Below are 22,906 nucleotides of genomic sequence, written 5' to 3'. Positions count from 1 at the left end.
ACAAAGTGTTGCACAGAGTAGACCCATTGAGATTAATGAACATAATATATTAATTATAATAGGTCTCTTCACAGTAAGACGTAGTTGAATACAGCCCAAAGTTTTCATACCAGAAACAAGTTGCTCAGGTTGATCAAACTTTTGGGCCTTAACTTTATACGGCCTGGTCTTCTGAGACTGGATACTCAGACTGACTGGATGTGCAGGCTGACTGGATGCTCAGGCAGGCTAGCATTGTAGCCTAAATAGCACTATAAATCCCCAAGCTGAGTATACCAGATTCACATAGGAACAAGAGCATCAGTGTGGCTGCTGGGAGCTCTGGGTTGAGACCCGTTCCCTAGCTCTCTGCAGACACTTGTAGTACAACTCAAACTTCTTCTAATATACAGGCTAAAGTGGTACCCAATAAACAATCTGCTGGTGACTGGTGTATAGAGCTCCCAGATAGCTACAGTCCTGCAGTATCAGATGCAGTATTGTTGCTGATGGAAGTGATTAGGTTTTCCTTCTGCAAAAACAGCTGGCCTTCAGCCTGTCTGCTGTGTATCCAAGTGATGTGCCCACCCTCCAGCTTAAGCCTTCTTGCCAGCCTCATATCACGTTTCTTGATTCAGTAGATTGCTAGTATACTAAATTGAACAAAATGTATTTTTCCCTCCTCTGCAACACTAACACTGTTCTAATGTAATGTTATACAGCAGGTGTAGCCAACATGGTGCCATCTAGATGTTTTGGAGTGAAATTCCCATCAGCACCAGCCAGTGTGGCCAGTGGTCAGGGATGATGGGAGTTGTAGTCCACATCTGAAGGGCCCTAGGTTGGCTATCCCTGCTGTACACAAAAGTAGGATGCCTCCAAGAAGACACTAGTCTTCTCTGCTGTAACACCATCAAAACACAGTCACTTGTAAACAATTCCCATTTATTCAAACCTGTGAGTTTTTTATGTATCATTCTTCCCCAATTTAAATGAATAAGGCTTTGTTACAATTTCTCATGAACTCTAGAATTCACTTTCATTCAGCAATGGAAAGCACAGGGATGTAACAATACAACCTTGCTACATTAAGATATTTTTGACAGTCTGATACTTCTGTTTTGACAGGATGAAAGTGATGATGATTATGAAAGCCCAGATGACCCGGAGCATGAAGATGGTGTGGACTATGAAACACCCAATGATCAAGATGGTGCTGAAGATGAAGCAGATTATGAACCTCCTCCATCAAATGATGATGACACACACCGAAACACCTTATTTCCTCCCACTTTAATACCAGCTGCCTCAGAATACATAGGTAACCATGTCAAATGTTCTTTCACACTTTTCATTTATGAAATGCATTAGAGAGTATTGTCTAGTTTTGGGAAGGAGACACAGAAAACATTTTTTGTTTTCTAAATACCAACTCTTATTGGCAATTTTAAAATAATTCATTTTGAAACTTCATTTTACTTGAGCTTTCATAACATTTTTGTGCCCCCTTCTGGGTAAACCAACTACAAGCTTGAAAATGTGCTTTATTTCCTCAATGGATTAATTTAGTTCTCTCAAATGACGTCTCAAAGTATATAAAGATGTGTCTTTTTAATGAGATCAAGCAAGAAGGATGCCCACCCACCCCATATATTCTGTTATTTTGTTAATGTTATTCCTTTCTTCAGATCGACATCCGGCAGAAAGGTCTAAAATATCTACTCAGCCTCCCATTCCACCAAAAAGGCCTGAATCTTCCCCTGTACCACCAAGTGGAGGCAGAAGCCCTGGGGTAGGTTCCATTGGTGCAAAAAGAATGTACTGTTTCATTTTGTATTTATTTTTTTCCTGGGGATTAAGTGCATAGCAAACCACAGTCAATCAGTGAGGAACTGCTACACAACTGTGTATCAGCTTTGGAAAAGCCTTTTTAATACCTTACCAGAATAATTCACCAGCCCTATTTCTGAAAATGTCACCAGTTGTTTGCATTATTATTTTGTTGTAGTTGGCCAGTATCTAGTATGGCCAGATTACACTGCACACGTCAATCAGCGCTGGACTAGCAAAACAAAAACAAAAAATTCAGCATGTTTCAAAATTGTGTAGATTCACAACCCTAGTTTAACTGGAAATAGATCCAGACATGGGGGGGGGGTGGAGGAAGTAAAACAGGAAAGCAACAGTTCTGTGATACTTGGTTATTTTGAACACTGGTTGGCAGCTATGAAATACCTTCAAATAATCTCAATAGATTAAAATCAAGTCTGTAATTACCATTCTGCTAGACACAGTATTTACTAAATCTATTACTTTAGCAGCCACATTTCCTTTCTCCTTCAAGCAATAATGAGAGTATCAGAGAAAAAAGCATCAAACCCTTTACACGTAAGTGCTTTTATTTAACCTTTTAAAAACTGCATCCTTTAGTATATTTACATTGCTTTAAACATAAAGCATTATTTTTACATCTGTCCTTCCAGCTTTTCTCACAACCTGCAACTAATTGTTAAACAATTTCTTATTTTAACTCTAAAAAGGAATATTACTTTATAAGAATTACTGAAATACTGTGCTGAAATTCATATCCAGACAGCTGTCAGGAATTCACTTCACTTAGAAGTGAAGCAAGCCCCAAGATTTTTATGTTTTCAGTGTTGAAAGCTTTAATTTTTTTCCAAATTGTCCCAAATTAGTCAACTTTATTTCTGCCATTCTTAATTCTTCTTTTTTTAAGCTTTTAATACTATTTTATGATCTGTGTTATGTTTTGTACCAGATAACTATAAACTGCTTGAGTATTTTCTGAATGTAGAGGGGTTTTAAAAGTCTAAAATAAAGTATTAGCACCAAGTTTAACAAAATATTTTTTGTTTCTCACTGTCACCAGCTCCCATAGATAGAAGCAAAAAGCCCTCACTGGAAAAATCTGGGCCTCCATTTGACAGAGACATCCTACGATCAGGTAGGCATTGGTTCATAGCTATAAACTGCCAGACATTGTACAAAGCACTAAAATAAGCTGACCATAAATGGGGAAACAAAATAAAAAAATTCCTTCCAGTAGCACCTTTGACACCAACTAAGTTTGTGATTGGTATGAGCTTTAGTGTGCATGCACACTTCTTCAGATACACTGAAACAGAAGCCACCAGACCCTTATATATAGTGAGAGGGTGGGGAGGGGTTTTACTCAGAAGGGTGGTGCGAATGGGTGTGGTTGTTACCACACCTATCAGCCAATCACCCATTCCCACCACCTGAGTAAAACCCCTCCCCACCCTCTCACTATATATAAGGGTCTGGTGGCTTCTGTTTCAGTGTATCTGAAGAAGTGTGTATGCACACGAAAGCTCATACCAATAACAAACTTAGTTGGTCTCTAAGGTGCTACTGGAAGGAATTTTTTTATTTTGTTTCGACTACAGCAGACCAACACAGCTACCTACCTGTAACATAAATGGGGAGGGTATGAACAAATATGTGCTGTAAGCTACTACAAAACTTACAACTATGACCTGAAAAGTCAAACTGTGGGCTATTGTGGGCAAAACATACTAAGATGTCCTTCTGAAAAACTTGATATGGCTTGTTGGTGATTAGAAAGGAAAAGTAACTCACTGTAGTAGCATTTTAAGCTAAACTTCATCATTATACATTACTACCTGATTCTGAGAGATAATCAGAAAAAGGCAATCTAAAATATCAGTTAAAGTAACAGAAGTAGCAACTATTAATAAGGTGTAGTGGTGAATAGACTTGAACAATAAGACAGGCTCTCAAGACTCAGTCTTTTAGCATTTCAAATACTGCAAACTTTCCTTAGTAAGTTGCATGCTTATAAATTAATTCAGTTTAGCTTCAGTAATACAAGTATGAAATGTTTTACCTTATTGCCTCTCTAGAGGTTATCACAACATTTAAAAGCTGGTAAAAGGAAATAGATAGGGTTGACGCACTGTATATTCCTATCCTCAGACATGCCAAAGTAAAGAGAGATTTACAACTCAGTTGTCAGTGACATACTTGCTTTGTGAAAAGGAAATAATCACGTGAGCACTTTCATTTTCAGAGATACCATATAAGATGTCTTAGATTTATGAGAGAGAGAAGAGAAAACACCACCTATTTTTGTATTCTATGCAGTAGGTTAACAAACATACTCTCAGAGTCAAATTGTGACAGTCCTAAAGTCACACAATTAAACTTGATCATGACAGTGGTCACCGATCACAACTAGCTACTTTAACTAACTTTTTTTTCTTTTTATTTCATCTTTTCAGGCAAAATGGTAAGAAATGTCTTCACTTCTACTGTATTACATTTTAATCCGTTTTAAATATATATTTTACCCTTTCATTTAATTTGACCTTCCTTTATTCCTTCCTTATAGCCTTTGACCCCTCAGCTGAGGTAAATATTTTATTTTCTGTGACACAGATTATCACAATTAACTGCTTAGCATGGCAGACCAAAAGTAATCAACCCTATTCTTTGCTGTTTTTCTCTTTTATTTTAGAAAAGAGTTAGAAAAGATACAGAAGCCTCCAGTACCATCAGCTGATAGCTATGACAGAAACAATGCTGCCTCTAGAAGGATGCCACCACCTATAAAGTAAACCTACATTTACAATTTTTTTAAAAAAACTTAGTGTAAGCATACAAAATATGTAATATAGTGATTTGTTATTTCCTGACCTTCCTACTAATATATTGGTTGCATAGCTCTAATATCTAGCATGCCTTTGATCCACTTGTCAGAAGATGAATACTCAGGCTTTTTTCTGCCATATAATAACATATTTTGCAGTGGTAGGTGGGTGGGTTCATTTTGTAATTGGAATGAAATACATTTGTAACTGAATGTTCAGGCAAAGAGTAATGATTTAGCAGAGAGTCATCTTTAAAAAAGTTAAACTGGAGGAAAATGTGCAAGATTAAAGTGTTATATAGGATAAGATGACAGCCCTCTTATGGACCAGGAATTGGTTAAGAAACAAGAAAAGAGTAGGGATTAATAGGTAGTTCTCCCAATGGAAAGATGTAGGAAGTGGGTGTCCTCCAAAGTTCAGTATTGGGTTCTGTGCTTTTTAACTTGTTCATTAGTAGTTTAGAGTTAGAGGGTAAGCAGTAAGGTAGTCAGATTAGCTGATCAAATTGGTCAGAATGGTTAAAATAAAAAGGGATTATGAGGAGCTCCAAAAGGAACTTTCCAGACCAAGTGTATGGGCATTAAAATGAGAAGGTTGCAATATGTGGGAGTTTTCAGTTTAGGGGGAGAAGGCAAGTAACAGGAGACATGATAAAGGTGTACATTATACATGGTACAAAGTGGATAGAGGGTTTTTTCCCCTTTCTCGTAATACTAGAATTAAAGGCCATCCAATGAGGCTAAATGTTGGAAAATTCAGGGCTGATACTTCCTCACTCAGCACACAGCTACACTCTGGAATTCTCTCCCACAAGATATAGTGATGGCCACCAAATTGGATGACTTTAAAAGGATCAGATAAATTAACGGAGGGCTAAGCTATTATTAAGGGACGCGGGTGGCGCTGTGGGTAAAACCTCAGCGCCTAGGACTTGCCGATCACACGGCCTTGGTTCGAATCCCCGCGGCGGGGTGCGCTCCCATCGTTCAGTCCCAGTGCCTGCCAACCTAGCAGTTCGAAAGCACCTCCGGGTGCAAGTAGATAAATAGGGACCGCTTACCAGCGGGAAGGCAAACGGCGTTCCGTGTGCTGCGCTGGCTCGCCAGATGCAGCTTGTCACGCTGGCCACGTGACCCGGAAGTGTCTGCGGACAGCGCTGGCTCCCGGCCTATAGAGTGAGATGAGCGCACAACCCTAGAGTCTGGCAAGGCTGGCCCAAACGGGCAGGGGTACCTTTACCTTTACCTTTAAGCTATTATTGGGGATGCGGGTGGCGCTGTGGGTAAAACCTCGGTGCCTAGGACTTGCTGATTGTATGGTCGGCGGTTCGAATCCCTGCGGCAGGGTGAGCTCCCGTCTTTGGGTCCCAGCTCCTGCCCACCTAGCAGTTCGAAAGCACCCCTAAGTGCAAGTAGATAAATAGGTACCGCTTTATAGCGGGAAGGTAAACGGCGTTTCCGTGTGCTGCGCTGGTGCTGGCTCGCCAGAGCAGCTTCATCACGCTGGCCACGTGACCCGGAAGTGTCTCCGGCCAGCGCTGCCCCCCCCGGCCTCTTAAGTGAGATGAGCGCACAACCCTAGAGTCGGACACGACTGGCCCGTACAGGCAGGGGTACCTTTACCTTTAAGCTATTACTGCTGGGGGCAGTATGCCTCTGAATACCAGCTGCTGGAAGTACAAGCGGAGAGTTGCACTTGAGTCCTGTTTGCAAGTTTCCCATAGGCACCTGGCCACTGTGAGAACAGGATGATAGCCTAGATGGGACTTCTGATCCCTCAAGGCTCTTTTATGCTCAGTGCCCAAGATGGGTGTTCCTTGCTTATAACAAACACATTTTCACCTAGAAACTAAAATTTTAAATTCTAGCCTCTTTGATGGAGGTTGACTAGCAAAATAACTAGGCAGTAAATTGCAAGCAATGTTTTTTCTTAAATATTGAGTGTACCAGCTAGTCTCATGATACATACAATTATTTTTATCTTTCTTTCCTATAGGAACAATCAGATAGCTGAAAGGAAGACAGAAGTAAGTATGCATTTTGAGAAAGTGTAGAAACTATATTTAATTTGCTACAATTGAATCTTATTTTGGGGAGAGCCAAGTGTTTAAATCTCACTGTACTTGATCTGAAAACATTTCCTGCTCCAGGAACAGAGTAGGCTCACATCTGCCTAACTTTAAGAACTACATCACATACCTTCTAATAAAACAAGCTGTTTTCCTGAATTAAGGCTAGAGAAAATGAAACTAGAGAAAATAACTATTCTAAGATGATACCTGCTGTGCCACATGTGCATTATCTAAAAGAAGAAATAATGCTTTTTTGCCTTTAAAGCTATTTAGTTCATATGACATATGCTTATTAGGGCCATATTCAACTAAATTGTTGCACTAGCAGAAGCCAACACAATGATTCCCGCTAGCAAAACAGGACTTCCCCCTCATTCTCCCTCACCCTCTCCACATCTTCTGGGGGGGGGATCAGGAGAACCCCCAGAACAGCACACAAGGGGAGGAGAGGGAAGATTTTTCCATCAGGCAAGCACTGCTTAGTACTGCTTTGAATACAGCCCATGATAATCAGCTAATATCTTTAATTAAGTGACAACCCTTTTCTTCTTCTTTCAGATGGAAGATGGCAGTATGTAATGTATTTCTTAATTATTCCTATTACTATCATTATTGTTGATATTTATTTGAACATGCAGTTCAGCTTGCTTAGGCGTTCTTCCAGTTAGGGATGACCACTAAGGAGCTAAGTAAAAGGCTTCCGAAAAAGTTGGCAAATTTCTAAGGAAATCTGAAGGAAGAAAAAGGTGATACTAAATTCCACTTTATTTCACTGGAACTCAAACTGCTTTCAGGATTGCCACATTGGAATACTACTGGACCCATCTCCATGCATGGAATCCTAAAATGTAATGGTAGCCAAGATTATTTTCTTTCAGCAACTGTACTCCAGAAAAATTATGTCAAACTAATCCTTAATTTGGGACGCGGGTGGCACTGTGGGTAAAACCTCGGTGCCTAGGACTTGCCGATCGTATGGTCGGCGGCTCGAATCCCCGCGGCGGGGTGAGCTCCCGTCTTTCGGTCCCAGCTCCTGCCCACCTAGCAGTTCGAAAGCACCCCTAAGTGCAAGTAGATAAATAGGTACCGCTTTATAGCGGGAAGGTAAACGGCGTTTCCGTGTGCTGTGCTGGTGCTGGCTCGCCAGAGCAGCTTCGTCACGCTGGCCACGTGACCCGGAAGTGTCTCGGGCCAGCGCTGGCCCCCGGCCTCTTAAGTGAGATGGGCGCACAACCCTAGAGTCGGACACGACTGGCCCGTACGGGCAGGGGTACCTTTACCTTTACCTTAATCCTTAATTTATCAGTTTCAGCCGTCACTGTTATACTTCAAGAGTAGCCTACATAAATTTGCCTTTAAAAGCTGCTTGGAAATTTCAGTTAATACAATATATAGTTGTCTGCCTCCTAGTGGTTTTTTCTTCCCATGTACTTATTTTGAGAGCTGGACCATAAAGAAGGCTGATCGCCGAAGAATTGATGGTGCTGGAGGAGACTCTTGGGAGTCTCATGGACTGCAAGAAGATCAAACCTATCCATTCTGAAGGAAATCAGCCCTGAGTGCTCACTGGAAGAACAGATACTGAAGCTGAGGCTCCAATACTCTGGCTACATTATGAGAAGAGAAGACTCCCTGGAAAAGACCCTGATGCTGGGAAAAATTGAGGGCACTAGGAGAAGGGGACGACAGAGGACGAGATGGTTGGACAGTGTTCTCGAAGTTACCAACATGAGTTTAACCAAACTGCGGGAGGCAGTGGAAGACGTGCTCTGGTCCATGGAGTCACGAAGAGTCGGACACAACTAAATGACTAAACAACAACTTATTTTGATCTATAAATCCCTGAATGCTGAATACCTTGCATGCAGTTACGCCTATCAATAGTGACCACAAGTATCTGCTTCAGTCTGCTAAAAGACTGAACAAGGAACATGGGGAGCTCCTCTCTTAGAACTGTGAAATCTGATCACCGTCAGGACTGGGTGAACCAAGCAAGGTCATCTCAGGAATTTTGGGCATTTTTAAGTGGCTACCAACCACTAGCATTTCAGTGTATGTTAGTGGTACCAAATTTCACCAAATAAGGAATTTGACAGCAAATCTGCAGTTTTACCAGTGTTAGTAATACACCAGGATGGATATGGAACTTAACAAAAATGGGCAGATTTTATCATCAATTCAGAAATCTTCCTGGATGCTGTGGTTCTCACTGTATATTCACAGAGGTCAGGGGTGTAGGAAGGGGAGGCAGAGGGGGCGGGCCACCCTGGGTGCCACTTTGGGAGGGGTGACAAGATGGCCCCTGCTTCCCGCCTGCTGTAGAGCGGCCGAGGGCGCACGGAGTCTGTATGGGTGCCATTCGCAAACCGTGCATATGGGATGCCGCTCACACGGCAGCCTATATGGACAAGTGGCAGACCATATGGCCGCCGTGCGCAAGTGGCATCCCATACAGACTGCGCATGTGCAGCATCCCGTACGGTCGCCACACATGCGCAGTCCATATGGGCAGCCGCTTGCACGGCGTCCATACGGGATGCCACTCGCGAGCGGCAGCCCATATAGTCTGCACATGTGCGGCATTCCATACAGAGTGCGCACATGCAGGATGCCACACATGCACAGTCCATACAGGCTGTGCCACCCTGGGTGCCGGAGAGGGTTCCTCTGCCACTGACAGAGGTTTCTTGTGCAGAAACTTACTATACTAAATTTGTGCAAGCGCTTTAATGTAGCATTAATTCTATCAGGATTTAATAGTTTTGAATGATTAATTTTTTAGCAGTTCTTATTTTTATCTGTAAGCTGCCTTGAGTCCCTGTCAGGGAAAAAGGTGGGCTATTATAAACTAAAACTAATAATAGTAATAGTAGTAATAATAAATGCAATGTGTTATTTTGTTCATGCAAGGTGAAGCCTACTGTGTCAGTGAAACTTGAAGATCTGCTGGAACCTCAACTCTCATAGTTTCTATGCTGGAACTACAGCATTTTGAATCTGAAATGAATTCCAGAATATGAGTCAGAAATGCCTAAGCTTTTCCAAAACAAACTGAGTAGTTCTACAAATCTCTTATTCACTGTCCCAATCTGAGTCAGTTAACTGTGTTTTTGTTTTTGGTGTGTGTGTTTTGCAGATATTCACCACAGGTCAGTTCCCCAGCCATTTTTGCAATGTAACACATTTCCAATCAGATCTCCTAAGCCACATTCTAAACAGAGCCTTTTACCATCCAAGACGATACCTGGTGCAGAAAGGTTTGTTGAATTGAACTGACCATTAGTTGTGTGCTATTATTATTACTTGTTCATTGCTATTCTTAATTCTATAACAGAATTAAATTCTATGAGAATCAAATGCAGTAAGGGCAATTCATCCTGCTCACATGATTGAGACTAACTCCAGTACACTGGTACCTTGGGTTACGTACACTTCAGGTTACATATGCTTCATGTTACAGACTCCGCTAACCCAGAAATATTGCTTCAGGTTAAGAACTTTGCTTCAGGATGAGAACAGAAATTGTGCTCTCGCGGCGCGGAGGCAGCAGGAGGCCCCATTAGCTAAAACGGTGCTTCAGGTTAAGAACAGTTTCAGGTTAAGTATGGACTTCCGGAACGAATTAAGTACTTAACCCGAGGTACCACTGTAACTGTTTTCCACTCCCTCCCCACCCAGCTATACCAGTTTAAAACTGGCTTCTGTGGGCATAGTTCTGGAATGACTATGTTCCCATACTATAGATAAGAGTACGTACACACACACACACACACATATACATACACACATTGTCCCGGATAGTTCCTTTATTCATCCTGTGGATTCCCACAAACAATTTGAAACAAGAGAAGAGTTGCAACCTGCAACCAATTCTGCTATACCAGCAAGTATTTTCTGGCCTCATTTCTAAGATATAAAACTAGTCACTTACAAAGTATCAGATCTCATTTGTACATGCTAATCATTGTTTATTTTTACAGCACTCTTTCATCAAGTGGATCACTACCACCACATTTTCAGCCAAGTATGTACTATATAAATACCTCATAAATATTCAGGCTTAGATTTTCAAAACATATGATTGCTGCCAGTACAAACTAACAGCTTTTCCATTAAATATTTTGCGACAATGCAAATTTATGAAGCATAGGTTATCTGAACACAAGTTGTTTTGTTTCTTGAATTACAAGGTTTTAGAGCAGTATAGTAATGAAATAACCTAAATCAGAAATGGGGAACCTGGCGCAACAGTTATTTTTAGATTCAAATTCCCATGATCCCCATCCAGCATGAACAGTGGCCAGGGATAATGGACATTATAGTCCAGCAGCAAATAGATGGAACCAGGTTCTCTAACCTTGATATAAATCAAATAAATGCATTTAGGAATGTCTGTCATAATGCTTCTCATGTTTGACGCTTTGCATTTCTGTGAGATTTTGTGAGTTATGCGGCCTATTTTTCTGTCAGACTTGTCTACTCTTTCCCTTCAGTTTGCCAGTTACTGCTTAAAGCATTTAAGTTGTAATGAAACATATTCTCATCGGAAGTCAATTTCATTTTTACTTTGTCAAGACCCTGTCAAGCTTGTGTGGTTCGTTAGAATCATGTTCCAATGTCCATTAAGTCATCTGGATTTAATTTTTAAATATGTTCATTTTTTCTGAAGGTAATATTGGCAGAACTGCTTCAAAAGGCCCTGCTGATGGAAGACCACCATTACCAATTCCTAACAGACCATTCACACATTCTCTCAATGCTGAAAATGAAGCGATGGATCAGTACCACAAGGTACAATAATAGCATCAAAAATGTTTAATATATTGTGAATTCCAAACGAACAATTTATGTGATAGAATACCAGACCCAGTTCCTTCCAAGGCATACATATGAGGCTGTATTCTTGCCCCACATCTATTTAATCTATATTTGAATGATATGAAACAACATCTACTCATTGTGAATAGCCACCCTCCTAGGTTAGGACCTAAGGCAGTTCCCATACTTTTATATGCGAATGACACTCTCCTCTCCTGCACCAGAATTGCGCTCCAAAGGTATCTAAAAGCATTCTTTCATTACTGCCAAGGAAATCATCTAGCGATTAATTATTCAAAATCCAAGATCTTAGTATTTTCAAAATGGCTCCCATATAAATAGTGTATTGGTGATCAAGAAATGGAACAAGTTAAATCGAACAAGTTAAAAGCTTTAAATACTTAGGGATCACCTTTTATTACAATCTAAAATGGGTGACCCATTGTAACAGGACAACCAACTTAGCTAAATGCACTGCAGCATGAATTAAAGGATTCTAATTTTTTTGATGGTAACCAGAATGTGCCTACAGCAGTTAGGGTCTATAGTGCAAAAGTGTTTTTCAACTCCTTTATGGGATTCCCTTATGGATAACTGACTTTAACAACAAAGTCGAGGATGTACAAGCATCCTTCCAACAAATTCTAAGATCCAAAATGCGTCTCCTACAGTGGTACGTCTGGTTATGAACTGAATCCATTCCAGAGGTCCATTCATAACTGGAAACCGTTCTTAACCTGAAGCGCGCTTTCACTAATGGCGCCTCCTGCGTGCAATTTCTGCCCGCATCCTGGGGCAAAGTTCGCAACCACGAGCGCCTACTTCTGGGTTAGTGGAGCTCTTAGCCCGTAGCGTGCATAACCAGGAGCGTTCATAACCAGAGGTACCACTGTATTTAGCTATGTGTGCAGAGTTAGGCCGGCATCTCTTAGAATCTAGGGGCTGGATTATGACTTTCAAATTCTGGTTAAAAATTTACATTAATACAGACCCGGAAAGTTTCCTAACTTCTTTATTGAGACAGATAGGTAGCTGTGTTGGTCTTCCGTAATCAAAACAAAATAAAAAAATTCCTTCCAGTACTACCTTAGAGACCAACTAAGTTTGTTATTGGTATGAGTTTCATGTGCATGCACAATTCTTCAGATACACTGAAACAGAAGTCACCAGACCCTTATATATATAGTGAGAGGGTGGGGAGGGGTATTACTCAGAAGGGTGGTGGGAATGGGTGATTGGCTGATAGGTGTGGTAACTCCCTTATAGCTTAAAATATAGATTTACAAAGGGTCTATAATCCAATATTTGTTGAGGGATGATACTCCCAAAACTACCAAAATTGTTTCAGGGTATTTAGCTGAGATTTTTAAAGCTAAATCAAAAGTTGCCTGATTTGCTCAACGGTGACTATCTAGTCTTTTATATATTGTATGTGTTTGGATTACTAATGTATTTGGATGGCTTTGCATGATTTTATGATTTTATTTTTTAAACTTATGCCAATAAGGACCAATAACAGAATACATATGAGCAAAGCATAGGAAAGCTGGGTAAGACAAGCTGAAGAAAAACAGTCCATATGTAGCAAGGAGCAACAGCTTGTACAACAATTCTGCAAGGATTTATTTATTTATCCCTTGTAGGTACTGAAATTAAAGTCTTATACTGTATAAACATCTTGTGAAAATAGATTCTCTAAACTGGGTGCGCTGTTGCAATCAACATGCAGCAATCAGTGCACATAGATGTGTTTCTTTTGGTATTTGGAGCCATTAGAAATAAAATGGCTAGGTTGTGCTCCGGTGAGGAGCAAATGCAAGCATAAGGACTCATGCACACTTCTGCTTGTCCTGTGCCTAAAAATCATGGGTCTGAGTGGTTTCCCACTTGGCCCGCTCCTTTCCCATGAAAAACTATCATTTTAGAGCAAGTATCAATCCAGAGCAAGTATCAATCCAGAGAAAATTGCCATTTACTACAATTAAGTGCTAAAAAGCAGTTTTTCCCAGGAGAAAACAGCAGGACAAGAGGAAGTGTGGATAATAAGTGTGGTTATAGAGACTTCCCACCAAATCCATCACTACATTCATGACAAAATGCCCATTAACAACAACAACACGTAGGAGTTTCCACGCATATATACTACAGATATACAACAGGTTATTTTTACTTATCTGTTTTTCATGATAAGGAGAAAGCTAAACTAAATGTCAGAAAATAATAATTAAAAATGGGCTGGCATTTTGCTATTGCTATTGATGTCATATTAACACGGGGGGGGGACTGGTGGGCAAGAGCTGCAGCAATTTCACATCAAACTTCCATAAGGAACACCCCCCCAAAACAATGTCTTCAGTTATAAACATAAAGAGGAGAAAAGAATGACTGGGTACCTTACGAGTAACATATTCAGTTAATAAATACCATACCTGCCTTTCAAAGCTCTGTACTCCTTTGCCCTACACTGGTAATACCATATTCTCACTAATAAACAGCTCTTTGTCTCTCTTTTCATGTGGCTCAAGTATAACCAGCTCCCGCTAAATCAGGAATGGTATGCTGCTGATATAACCCGGACAGATGCAGAAGCTGCTCTTAGGACCATAAACCAGGTGAAGAGTTAAATTATAACATCAATATAGTAATATGAGAAAAATATTGAAATTGAACACACACTCCAAGACTAATCCTGAACACATTTGCTTCGAAATGCAATCAATTCTGTTCACAGTTGTGATTACATTTGTCTTAAAAATATTTTAATGTGTTACTTTTCTAGGATGGCACTTTCTTAGTAAGAGACAGCTCAACGAAGGCTGCTGATCAACCCTATGTCTTGATGGTGCTTTACAGTGCTAAAGTATACAATATTCCAATACGTTTCCAACTGGAAGATAAAGTGTATATATTAGGAACTAGCTCAAAAGGAAATGAGGTATGATGTAATGTTACTTTATATTTATTTATTTATGCTAATATTTATTATTTATTAAATATAATACTTTCTACATAATGACAACTTTTCTTACTACTTCTCCTTCAAGGTTTCTCAAATGAGAGTGCAGTAACTGAGCAGAATCAAATCTAGGCTAACAGCAAAAACTAGAACCAATGATAGTTTATTTACTGTCCCTAAAGAACAATTTGTATAAAACAAAGAGCCAAAATTACGTTGCTTTAACTTTCTCTATAGTCAGAATCATTGACTGATTGACATTCTGTAAACCACACAGGATTTTGCTTCGGTGGCTGATATAATTGATTACTTCAGAAGAATGCCTCTTCGACTGATAGACGGAAAGGATCGGTGTTCAAGAAAGCAGTGCTTGCTGACATACACGGCTGGATCTCTTTAAAAGATAACAGAAAATTTCCTGGAGGATCACCTATTTATCTTTGAAAGAGAAAGCCAGAAGAGTAACTGATTTATATTTGGTGAACTTCTCTTATTTTCATGTTAAAATGCAAGTTCATTTCTTGCCTTAAGTTCTCAAACTGAAAACATCAGTGTATTACTTCTCACTAAGCATACGCTTCATGAGACAGTTTCATGTGTGTGATAGCCACTGTCTGAAATGCAACATTACACAGACTGAAAATAACTGTGTGGTCTTACAATTTGTGTACATATTTCTTTACATGTGAATGCTTTTTGTGGAGTAGTGTTGTATAAAATACAATAGACATATTCACCTGAGAATAGCTTGGTGTATTCAAGTTGTTTGATGCTCTCAAACACAGTATCCATGCTAATGTCTAATGTTTGTGGGAACTATATCTGTGTACTATATTTCACATATGATAACAGCAATTAGTTTAAGATGCTGCATTTTCAGATGCAGCTAGAATCAATAAAGTATCTATCTGTTTTTATATTCCTTTTTCCACTGCTAACCTTTATTACTACCCATTTCTCTCACACAAATAAACTTCCATTCTCTGTATGTCTCTTTTCAAGTTAGCCACTGTACAAGATGGACTCCCATAATACAAATGACAACCCTTTAAGTATTGCTTTAGTCCTCATATAATTACTAGGAGCTGCTGCCCCTGTTCTTTCCACTCATCAACTCCACCTACACGCCAACCTCTTTGCCAACTATTCAGCCGCACCTGGCCAACCCCTCCTCCCTTTATACCTCACCTTGCCTAACACCACAGCTCACCCCAAGCCCCACCACTTTTTAAAGGAAGAGAAGGTGCTTCAAAGAGTGGCTTCTGAAGTGCCTCCCCCTCTGTAAATCTCATTGCAGCCACATTTAATGGAGGGGGCAGGCATTGCACACAGTGGTTTGCAGTTCCTGCTTGCTCATCTGGAACTGGCATGGCCACCTGTTGGCAGCTACATAAACTGCAGCATGACAGCTGTACATTTTTATGTATATAGGAAATTCAATCATATACTCATAGATTCTATCCAGTACCAATAATTCCTATTATTTCAAATTCCTGCCTAGACTTCACAAACACAAAAAATGGCTTAGTACTAACTTTAAGCCACTGTCCATCTGACTTATCAAGGACAAATTTGCAATTATGTTTCCATCACATGGCAGGGTGAAGCCCAGTCTAAAAGTGTTAAAGTCAGTTTGAGTTCAAAAATCAAAACCAATCACTGAATCGTTAAATTGGATTGGATAATTGGCATTAATTCTGCAGCACTTTATTAAGAAATCCATCCTTATGTTCTGATAAGGCAAGATACTATAGACATATTTTTTTCTGTTATTTAAGAACATTAAATGTGCACAGTTTTGTGTCCAGTAAAAGTAGAGCACAGTGGAGATGCAAGGGATGAGAAGAAGCTATTCTAGTAAAAGCTCACTGCTCCTTTGTTTTTTTGAAAATTGAGGATTTGGGTGATATATTTTTGTATCCATTTATTCCTTAGCTTGCTCTACACACCTACTATGTGCAGTAAATAAAAGAATAGCACCAGCTAACTTAACACACCAACGCCAACTACAGAAAAACAGTAATTTAATTAGTAATCAAATATAGCATGCAATTCAAAAACTCAACACTTGACATACTTTGTAAAGTGTCTCAAAGGAACAATATTGTCCAGGGGCATAAAAAGTTAGGAAAGATAAAATTTATCTTTCAGCTTGCCCTTTTAAATGTAGCACCAACTACTGACAAAGTGTTAATGAAGAGGGACAATAAATGGGACTCACAGATTTGTGGACTCCTCACGTTTCTTTTCATCAGCTTCTGTTGAAACATCTGTTAGAGCTGGATGGCTGAAGTTCAGAATAAGATCACAAAGCAGCAGTTGGGTTTTTACTGTAGAACAACAATATTTCTGTATTTATTCATTTAGTCTGTTAAATTTATAACCATGTGAAAGGGAGCACCTAATTTCAACACACAGACCCCTTTCACTATTGGTAAATCTACTTCCTTCCTCCCCTCCAAACCCTCTACAGTGGTACCTCGGGTTACATACGCTTCAGGTTACATACACTTCAGGTTACAGACTCCGCTAACCCAGAAATAGTACCTCGGGTTAAGAACTTTGCTTCAGGATGAGAACAAAAATTGTGCTCTGGTGGCACGGTGGCAGCAGGAGGCCCCATTAGCTAAAGTGGTGCTTCAGGTTAAGAACAGTTTCAGGTTAAGAACAGACCTCCGAAAAAAATTAAATACTTAATCCGAGGTACCATTGTATTCACTATTGGGAAATTAAAAAATGGCTACAACGTTTTCATTTGGGGGAGAATTGGAAGACATTTGTAGGCAAATGTAACGCTTCTGAGGGCATGAAACCTATCAATTGTCAGTAGTATAGCTGCAACAGTTGTCCCACAAGGACAGCCATTACAGCAAAAGTAGGGAACATTTTTGGCCCATTGGCCACATCTTTTTCTCTCTCCATCTCAGCAGGGTTTCACTGGAGTTTGGGACCATCTACTGGTCAATCATCTGTTGTCATAATAATGCCTGGTGATTGACAACTGTCAAAGTTTGGGCTTTGCACAGAGCTTCCCAACAGTTAGCTGGTTGTCAGGCACTTGGAAAATAATCCAAGAGGGCTTTGCAAGCCCCATGCTTGGGAACTGCTGAGCACAGGGCTTGCAATCTTTGCTCAGTACTTGCAGTGTCCAACAATTAGCTGGTTTTTGATCCCTTGGGAAGCACTGTGCAGACTTTGCAGGCATTGCCAATTGGTAGGGCCCACAAAGTCTTGCCATTACCTGATATCTGGTGTCATGTATAGGGCAGTTGTTCATGGCTTGGTGAAAACAGCCTGGTGGGCCAAATGGGGAGGCCTAGAATGCCAAATTTGGTCCACAGGCCAAAGGTTTCCCACCCATTAATTATAGTTTGAGGCATAGTCATCCCCTCCTGCATTCACTGAATAGGAGCAGGGGAAAGCTGTAGCTTTCCCCCCTTTTGAAAGTAGTAAATAAAATTTGCAGACACATAGCAATGACATTTAACATTAACAGAAATAATGTGTTCCTGAATAATTGTGACTTCAACAGGAGATGCACAGGTTATAACCATCATGCATTAAGAGGAAGTGGAATAATACTTTATTTTCTTATGCAGTTAGGTAAGTTTGTATATATTGATTCATATACAATACATCATTTCCTAGAACTCTTCAGGCAGTAATCATCACATAATAGGAAAATAAATCATTATCTTCATTCTGACAATAGTAGCATTAATAATTACCCATAAGTTTATTCAGTTCAGATAACATTTTATCCATATTTTTAATTGCATTGTCAATAGTAAACTGATCATCATCATTCTTTGACATCTAAAAAAGACCAAGAAATCAGAATGAGAATCAGTAACTTTCTTAGGGTTAATTATATGAGAAATGGCTTTATATGCTTAAATTTTACTTTCATGTGTTAAAACATCCTTACAAGGATCACTTGTTCAAAGGGCTTAAAAACTGTATAATCTAAATTGGAAAATAGCTGTGATGAGAAAACCAGCTCCTTCCCCAAACAGAGAGCAGACTCTTCTGACACGACTAAAAAAAAAGCCAGTGGCAAGATAATTTTAGTCTAAGTATGTGTTCACACAATACAAGCATACAGCTGTAACTATTTTGTAATGAACAAGTATAGTTGGCACCAGCTAGAGATTTAGACCTCACTGGAATAAGGAATTTTGCATCTGGCAAGCCGCAAGTATGTTAGGTACTGGTGGAGGCATCATTTTAAAAAGCTCCTGACTAAAGAAGAATCAGATCTTCATTGTGTGTGGATGTAATCCTTCTGAACTAGGGAATGTGAGTAATCCCAAGGAGAAATCAGAGGTTTTATGACATCTCCAAGTCTGTGACTGTAGCTACTTATCTAAAAGACATTGTATGGTTTCCCTAGAAAGCATATGCTATGAAAATAAAAAGAAGTTCACCTGCCGAAGACAAAAATTATTCCTTACTGTTTGTAAAGGGAAACAAACACTGAGAAGTTTGTGTTCAAACTAGCTACAGCCATTTTTATAAAAATCCTTAACCACAAGAGGGTGCCATCATATTGCAGTAATAATATTGTCATCTTTGGAAGTTAATCATAGGTTCATTGTTGACATTTTATTACATTTCTCACTGAACACTTTAGGACTAATCAGGTATGCTCTATGGAATCAAATGTAAAGTTATTCCCCCCTTAAATCGTTGGGAAAATGTAAAACATTTTATGTGGATTATAAATATAGTGACTTTTCTTTCCAGACTTGTATAAAATATTACTTCCAGGAAAGCTCACAGAATTTAGAACATTTAGAACAAAGGTAAAATTGCTAGTTGAGCCCCAGGGGTTGTTTTTTTGTTGTCTTTTTTTTTTAAATGGCTAGGTTGGTTTTTTTTAGTGTGTGCATATAGATATAAGACAGAATTTCAATAAAGGGGATGAATGTTGAGGTAAATGAACGTAATGGAAACAAAGAGTTGAGTGGATTAAAATTCCTGAGTGGCTGAGGGAAACCAGAAATGAGAGTGCTGGAGGGATAAGCGAACACGGTTTATAATTATCAGATAATTTATTATTGGGAAATACTCTAAATGGCGGGGTCTAACTGCCGCACTTCGAATCCCCACCACCACTCGAAGGCTGGGCAGAGAGAAGTTTCGACTCCTGTGTCGGCGCCTCCTCAGAGAGAGCGTTTCTCTTCACCACAGATCTGACGCGACGCCGCAAGAGGCCGCTGACCAACAAGCCTCACAAAAGGAACCATTTTAAACTGGAAATCCGCGCGCCCGCGCGCTCGACGCCACTGCTACTCACGGCAGCACGAGGCAGGAAAAGGGAGCCTCTGAATTGTGGGGACGTGACCTGGGTCAAGATATTAGCACACAGCCATAAAATATCCCTCCTGCGGGGCGGGGAATGGGGTAAAAATAGTTTTTCTCTCTCTCTCAGTGCTTCTGAGGAGAACTACAGGCGCGCTCACATCTTTTCAACCCAAAACCTGACTAGGTTTTTTTGAGTGCTGAGTAAAAGAACCATCACATCCAAATTTCAAGCCCCAGAAGAGCACACATTCCTTAGCCGTTATCAGTTAAAATAAATAAATGTATAGCTTTTCAGTGCTCCCCCCCTCCATAAAGAGTTGCCGGGACTCACCACAAACAAACACCTCCCTCGTTAGAAGGGCAATGGCACCCACCTGAGGTGCCGGGACTGAGTTCCCGTGAGTTCCCGCCATTCTTATGGCAATGGGAGAGGCCAGCGGGAAGGTGAACTGAGCTGAAAAGGCTGCCTGGATTTTGGGCTCTGAGGAAGCTCGAGCGAGAGGTCCACGCAAGGAGCTGGAGCAGGAAGTGATTAACAGCGGGGAGAAAGGAGAAGTTTAAATAGCAACATAAAAACCTGAAGGTCGCATTCACACCATTCACACCATTTGAAAAGCGTGATTATGCCTTTTCTTTTCTTTTCTTTTTTTACATACATGGAGAATCCTGAGAACTGTAGTTTGTTAACGAGTGCTGCTAACTTGGCCCTCCAGCTGTTTTGGGACTACAACTCTCCCTAGCTAACAGGACCAGTGGTCAGGGATGATGGGAATTGTAGTCCCAAAACAGCTGGAGGGTCAGGTTTGACCATGCCTGCGTGACAGGTATAGTTGCTAGCATAGTTCCCAGGACTCTCCATGGCTAACCGTGGCATAGCAGCTTGTGCTTTAAATGTTAATTCTAAGGAAAAAGAAAGCCAAAGCTTGACATGTGGACCCGTAAGGGGGGGGCGGGGTAGAATATGTGAAGGAAAGTGGAGTTGTTTAGCTCTTAAAAACAGAGGACTTGCTAACTTCACTATCTGCAGCTGTATGAATATTATTTCTGCATATGTTGCTCTGAGTTAATTGCAAGTATATGGGTGAGCGGGGATGCGGGTGGCGCTGTGGTGTAAACCACTGAGCCTCTGGGCTTGCCAATTGGAAGGTTGGCGGTTCGAATCCCCGCAACAGGGTAAGCTCCCATTGCTCGGTCCCAGCTCCTGCCCACCTAGCAGTTCAAAAGCACGTCAAAGTGCAAGTAGATAAATAGGTACCGCTCCGGCGGGAAGGTAGTCATACTGGCCACGTGACCCGGAAAAACTGTCTGCGGACAAAGGTCGGCTGCCTCAGCCAGTAAAGCGAGTTGAATGCCGCAACCCCAGAGTCGTTTGCAACTGGACTTAACTGTCAGGGGTCCTTTACCTTTATATGGGCAAATAATTATATCTATGGCACAGTACACTATGAAAGGAATCAGTTAACTGGTGCTTGCTTAGTCAGATTCTGGGGGGTTTTTTAATCCCTCCTGTCCTCCTCACTCCCCATTAATCTAATTCTTAAAACTAGAAGTGTATTGCTTTTCAGTACAATCTGCATAATCCGGGTTTGAACACTCTCTGAAAGGCAGGGAAAAGAAAACAATTATTATACACCATTCGGTGAGAGGAAGACAAAGCCATTACCTTGAGATCTGACGTCTTGCTGAAGAATTTTGAAATACTAATTTCCACATGCTTCATTGTAATAGTGAAATGGTGCCAACCAGAGAGAATGGGGTGATTTCTGCACACCTGCTGGAGGGGAACCGACAAGATCAAGGGCAGGACATACATGTTGTCCTGAAATCCTGGCAACCTGAAAGCAGATCACTGAGGTGCAAACCTTCAGGCTTAGCTTCAGGTGGCTGCTTAGCTGGAGCTGAGGTAAAGGGAGATACATACATACATACATACATATGGTAATTTTATTTCTATACCACCTTTCTGCAGTACAACATGGGGCGGGGGAACATAGCTACAACATAACAACAGTAGTCATAAACAATAAATAAAACATAATACACAGCCAAACAGAACAATTTCCACATAAATCTCAAGATCTAAAATAAAGATGCAAAAAACCAACAGCAACCCCCCCACCCCCAAAAACAAAAAAATAAATACTACCTTAGCCCAAGAGTCTGATGTCCTACCATGCACAGATTTTACACTCCTTCCAGTTCAGGGTTAAAAAAAAAATTTTTTAAGGACTCTGACTCCTTCACAGCTTAAAGACTCCTGGATATGGAGTCAGAGAGAAAACCACTTTATCCTGTCCCAATTAAATACACAAACAAGTGGGAGAAACAAACCACAACCCAGGTTTAGTGTTATGTCCAAACTGTGTTAGGAGATTGTTATGTTGTGGGCGAACATATCAGACGACACAGCGATTCTTCCAAAGCAGCTCTTTATTTGTAAGCTGGAACAGAACAGAACTGAGGAGCCCAGTCAGCCTGCTTATATAGAGCTCCACTAGAATGCAACAGTAACCATTTTCTGTAACTAGCCAATCACTGAACCTCACTTTCGATCCTTCATTTGCATAACTAACTACAGTATCCCCCTGCTGGCCCAGGGTGAAAACTTCAGTACATAACAGAGACCTCTATTCCCCTTAAAAGAGCTGTTGTTTTCAGTGTTGTGAAAGTCACTTCCCCTTCGTAGGAGGACTGTAGCTCGCTGAAGGGAATATGGGTCTCCTAGCAACTCTGACCACCCTTTAACAAACTATAGTTCCCAGGATTCTTTGGGAAGAGGGGGCCATGACTGTTTAAAGTGTCATGATACTGCTTTAAATGTACAATGCGTATGGGTGTGGGTTGTGTGTGTGCGCGTACACACACACGTGTACTTTGTTATTGCTGCTGGCTTTCTGTGACTGATGTACCTACCCAGTTTTAAGTGGTATATATACATTTGCTTTAGAACTCTGCTTATTGACATTAGGCAGGTACCCTTAATGTATTGTTTTAGACACCTGCTGAAAATATTTTATCAGACCTAACCAGACATATAATTTAGTTACCTATATTTGTTTTTAAAGCATAACTGGCTTTATCTGTGTTTTACTGAGAATTATTTTATGTACATTCGTTTAATAG

At 40.4% G+C, this 22,906-nt stretch overlaps 2 protein-coding genes across 8 annotated transcripts in view; one reads left to right on the top strand and one right to left on the bottom strand.

Moving 5' to 3' along the window:
- Positions 1–15,464, top strand: part of LCP2 (lymphocyte cytosolic protein 2) — a 36,075-nt gene extending 20,611 nt beyond the window's left edge. The window contains exons 7-21 of the mRNA XM_053376541.1: positions 1,108–1,300; positions 1,668–1,771; positions 2,298–2,367; positions 2,870–2,944; positions 4,263–4,270; positions 4,373–4,392; positions 4,499–4,594; positions 6,627–6,657; positions 7,261–7,273; positions 9,839–9,959; positions 10,683–10,726; positions 11,372–11,493; positions 14,046–14,132; positions 14,300–14,455; positions 14,754–15,464. Of these exons, the coding sequence (XP_053232516.1) occupies positions 1,108–1,300; positions 1,668–1,771; positions 2,298–2,367; positions 2,870–2,944; positions 4,263–4,270; positions 4,373–4,392; positions 4,499–4,594; positions 6,627–6,657; positions 7,261–7,273; positions 9,839–9,959; positions 10,683–10,726; positions 11,372–11,493; positions 14,046–14,132; positions 14,300–14,455; positions 14,754–14,876 (1,263 nt within the window). The 3' untranslated portion in view covers positions 14,877–15,464. The remainder of the gene's footprint in view (positions 1–1,107; positions 1,301–1,667; positions 1,772–2,297; positions 2,368–2,869; positions 2,945–4,262; positions 4,271–4,372; positions 4,393–4,498; positions 4,595–6,626; positions 6,658–7,260; positions 7,274–9,838; positions 9,960–10,682; positions 10,727–11,371; positions 11,494–14,045; positions 14,133–14,299; positions 14,456–14,753) is intronic.
- Positions 1–20,325, bottom strand: part of KCNIP1 (potassium voltage-gated channel interacting protein 1) — a 546,638-nt gene extending 526,313 nt beyond the window's left edge. Inside the window, exons 1-3 of one of the 7 annotated variants that reach the window (XM_053376528.1) lie at positions 20,158–20,325; positions 18,205–18,292; positions 16,698–16,806 (exon numbers count right to left, since the gene is read on the bottom strand). In XM_053376528.1, coding sequence (XP_053232503.1) covers positions 16,698–16,746 — 49 coding nt within the window. In that variant the 5' untranslated portion in view covers positions 16,747–16,806; positions 18,205–18,292; positions 20,158–20,325. Of the gene's footprint in view, positions 1–16,697; positions 16,807–18,204; positions 18,293–19,547; positions 19,693–20,114; positions 20,134–20,157 lie in introns of those variants that run through there. The other 6 variants (XM_053376529.1, XM_053376527.1, XM_053376532.1 and 3 more) reach the window with 6 other exon arrangements.
- Between the last annotated feature and the right edge of the window lie 2,581 nt (positions 20,326–22,906).

This window comes from Podarcis raffonei, chromosome 2, assembly GCF_027172205.1.
Source record: "Podarcis raffonei isolate rPodRaf1 chromosome 2, rPodRaf1.pri, whole genome shotgun sequence".
NCBI lineage: Eukaryota > Metazoa > Chordata > Lepidosauria > Squamata > Lacertidae > Podarcis > Podarcis raffonei.
This window is presented reverse-complemented; position numbering and strand designations above follow the sequence as displayed.